This window comes from Procambarus clarkii, chromosome 21 (genome assembly GCF_040958095.1).
Source record: "Procambarus clarkii isolate CNS0578487 chromosome 21, FALCON_Pclarkii_2.0, whole genome shotgun sequence".
Lineage (NCBI taxonomy): Eukaryota > Metazoa > Arthropoda > Malacostraca > Decapoda > Cambaridae > Procambarus > Procambarus clarkii.
The window spans coordinates 6,504,093-6,508,157 of NC_091170.1; the positions used below are offsets into that span (position 1 = coordinate 6,504,093).

General features: G+C 38.1%; 1 protein-coding gene across 1 annotated transcript; it reads right to left on the reverse strand.

Moving 5' to 3' along the window:
- Positions 1–1,191: 1,191 nt before the first annotated feature.
- On the reverse strand, positions 1,192–1,758 carry LOC138367002 (uncharacterized). Its single transcript, XM_069328405.1, has one exon. It carries the CDS (start codon positions 1,756–1,758, stop codon positions 1,192–1,194), a length of 567 nt encoding a protein of 188 aa, XP_069184506.1.
- Positions 1,759–4,065: the final 2,307 nt, after the last annotated feature.

The window sequence follows — 4,065 nt, forward strand, 5'->3', positions numbered from 1 at the left end:
CCATAATTTAAGTACAGGGGGATCAAGCTCATCATCAGACATGTCTCTGAATTGCAGTGGAGACTGTTCTCCTAGTCATGCAACCATTACTGGGTAGGCATGTTGGTGGTCTACAGGTGCGGGTTGCTTCAGTCATAATACTGGGCCTGTTAGCAAATAGCCACCTGCAGATGGTAATAGGTTCATTCCTTGTTTTTCTTCCTTTCCTTTGATAAACGTATGGTAGACATCTGATCCCATAAGGATTCCAATATTGGAAAGGTTGTCTGATGTGACTTTATCATCCAAATGGATTCCCTTTCTTTCAGGAATTTGGCTGTTGTCCCTAGACCATATACCTACAGGTCTGTTAGGAATCTATCCACTACCAGAGCTTGTATCGTTCAGACATAACCTCCTAAACGTTCCTTAGTTTGTACTACCTTGAAGACTCGGGCTCCTGTGTTAATCAGGAATCCTGCTATGTCTCTTCGTGTCTCTTACAGGTGTGAGTTTCAGGGCATCTACCAACTCCTTTTTATAAAAGTCATTTGGGATCCTTGGTCAAATAATCCACGTACGGTGGCTTTGGACTCTCCATTTTTAATGATCAATCGTGCAGTAGGTAGAGCTGATTAATGATCAGACCTTGTTGAGAAGACATTTATGTCAGGTAACACAGTACAAAGCTGTACTGAAGTAGTAGTTCCTTCCTCCTCCTGTGGTTTTGCAGACTTTGTACTTGAGTCCCCACAAAGTGCTGTATGGTGTTGACCCTTATGGCACCTATTGCAGGTTCGTATTTGAGTTGTACAGGTGTCGGGATTATGTGCCCTTATACACTTGGTACATTTACGTAACTCCTTGAGTCGTTTTATGCGTGTAGCGCGATCGCGGTAAGCTTTGCAATAGTATATGGAATGTGGTTGTCCACAGAACACACATGGTCTCCAGACGTTAACAGCATCTTGAGGAGTCACCGGTTTGGTTGACGCATTAACTGTAGGTTTGGAGGGACCAACTGCATATGTGCCCACACTGCCTTGTTTCCACTTTGGGGAGGGGGAAGATGTTTTAGATTTGTTTGGAGTGCTGTTTGTACTCTGTTGTTTACTATTAGTGGTAGACGAAGGTTTAGATGTCGCTTTCCATCTGGATAATCTCTTTGTCTTACTATGACGGAACGCAAACCCTCTGAAATCTCCTTTACTGTCAGAGAGGATTTGTTATATAAGACAACTTATCCAGTACGTCACTGGGTAATTTGCGTTTCATATGAACTTGGATTATCCAGTCGGATTCGTCCAAGTTGACCTTGTTCTTAAATGCCTTGAGCAAGGACTCAAGCTCCAATCTAAAGGCTTGGAGTGAGTCAGCTGTACTATTTGGAGGGTTAATGTCCAACAGCTTCTGGGTTAGAAGTCTGATAGTCCTTTCTGACTTAGCATAATTAACCTTAAGGAGCTGTACGGCATTGTCATAAACGTCATCATTGAATGTCAGATTACATACCACCTGTAACGCTTCATTCTTTAAGACACCCTGTAAATATGTAAATTTTGTCGTCTTTGCTACATTGGCATTAGAATCCACAGAATCGACAAATTTGTTCCAGAAGTAGTCCCAACTCTTGCCCTCTGTACCAGAGAAAGTTGGGAGATTGAGTGATGGCAATTTGACTTCTGGTTGTGTCTGGTTTTGGGAAGCTGTGGCTGCAATATTTGTATTGGCCTTAAGTATGGTTATTGAATTGTCAAAGTGTTGTAACTTTGCATGCATTGCATCTTCGTAATCTGCATTTTCTTGTATTACAACGTCCAATGCCTCTTAATTGATATTGGTTGTTGCGAGGATATCCTGATATTTTAGGATTTGTAAGAGCACATGCTCATATTTGGTCTGTGCAACCGTATAATAGCCTTCCAGTTCTACATAATTAACTGGAGTTTGATTACTTAAATCCCCTCATTTTTTCATCTGACGGGTTAAGTGGCCCTTCATACCAGTGAGGGTCACTTTTACATTTTTGGCAGTAGACATCATGGCAGTATTTGCTAGCCTTGTTGGACTGTGATTTGGACTGTTTCTGGCACTTGAGTTAGTAGAGCCACTAGTTTCCGAACTAGAGCTGCTTATCATTTAAAAAAAAACACTATATAATCATACACACTATAATTTGAGTGGTAATCCTGCATCAATGCTGGAATTTTTCAAGTTAGCCCTTCATTATCACTCTTGGTTGGTACCAGACACAGATTAACACTCAAAGGTGAAATGATTATAGTTAAATTATTACTGTACTTAAGGTAATATTATGTAGACAACACAACTCGGGTTGTCATGAATACTGCATAAAAATGTGTGCTTGCTAGGTTGTAATATATGTTCAACTCTAGACAAGTGTACAATTCTTACCCTTACACCAGGTTAGTACAATAAATTAGACTAGGTTGCTGTTCAACACCAGCCTAAAATGTCCTATCCTTGTGCAAGAATTAGTTGTAAATAATGTTGCATGCAGTAATTGTTACAGTAATGGTGCAATATTAAAAGTAATGTTTATATAAACATTTAAAATTATAAAAAACATATATATTTATGAGTAAATTAGCTTCTTATCAACCTCTTGTAATGAAAAACCACAATTGTTCTTTTGGTACAAGCCTCGGAACAATAATAGTGCTTGTTGTAAGTTATGTTTACTATTTGCTGAGATTGAACAAATTAGGGTAGAAAAAATGTATAGCAGTGTCTTTCTGCTATAATTAATGTATATGTAAATAATAATATTGCACTAAGGTTATAAATATATATCCTAATCAGGATCTTATATCTAGGTTCAAAGGACTATAATAAGTGGGAAAACCCTAGCAGCTCAATTCCTTTTTAATTGACTTTAATAAGATAATTTTTTTATCTGATTAATTTTCTTAGTTTTTAGTAATAAGTTAGTTAATTACGCAAGTGAATAATTAAGTAAGTAATTAAGTGAGTGGACTGTATGTACTGATTCAGCTGCCTGAATTTATCTCACACAATTGGGGGAACAATTTGCAGCTTAAACCACTTTGAGATGGCTCCTTCTTAAACCACAAATTGTTTACCTTATATTCACAATGTAAATTAGAAATCATACCACATATGGTGGTCTAATCTATTATTATTATGGCAATGATTTATTAATAATTATTCATACTATATCTACAGTATTGTACAAAAAAGAAGGCTTAGCTGTTCCTGTTGAAGGGGCTGCTAAGGCTGTGTAATTGTAGCATCAAAGATGGGTGTGGCATGTGCCTCTGAGTGCCACGTAATGGCGGCTGTCTGGAGGTCTACAAAGCTTGGTGTACAGCTAGGTAATAAATTTATATTACGAGCCAACTGTCTGCTCAGCTTCTTGTTACTCCAAATCACAATTACCTGCCGAGTTTAAAGAATTAATAATATTTCTCTAAACATATAAGTACAGGTAAGACATGGAATATGAGATTGTTGAGCTGTGTAAACGTACTTGTTAATGGGGGATTTTCATGCATTATAACCGCCTACCTATTTATGAATAACTATGGCCACTGTTAAACAAAAAATACTTGGTAAGATGGATACTGGAGTTGCTGTGGATGTTGAGAGGCTGTGTTGCTGGTTGCTCGCTTGTTGACACGTAGTCTGGGTGTCTGACGAGTTAAATCAGCTCATAAGGAGAGCCACTCTACAGTGTGTTCTGATGTTATTGTCTCAGTGTTTACGTGACGCTCTCGGGGGAGCCGAATGCAAATGTTTGATGGTTCTATTTATGTTTAAGGAATAGAGTATTAAGCTATATCCTAGTGTTGAAAATTATATTCAGTCTTAGTGAACACTTTTTTATTAAATTTAAACACTAGACTGTTGTATAAATGAAATAATGAGTAATGTAAATACGTGACATCGATGACGTCATGGAATCACCCATTTTCTTTTCTTTAAGGGGATAACCATGTTATTACGTGTGTCGGATTTCCGACAAGCCCTGACCAGCCTATAGCAGTCATTTACCACCCTTGTGTCATCTTGAAAAACTGGGTGAAACTTGACTGACGCATCAAG

Bases quoted from the DNA above. Each gene is read 5' to 3' on its own strand.
- LOC138367002 (XM_069328405.1), bottom strand. From the start codon at position 1,758: ATGCATGCAAAGTTACAACACTTTGACAATTCAATAACCATACTTAAG.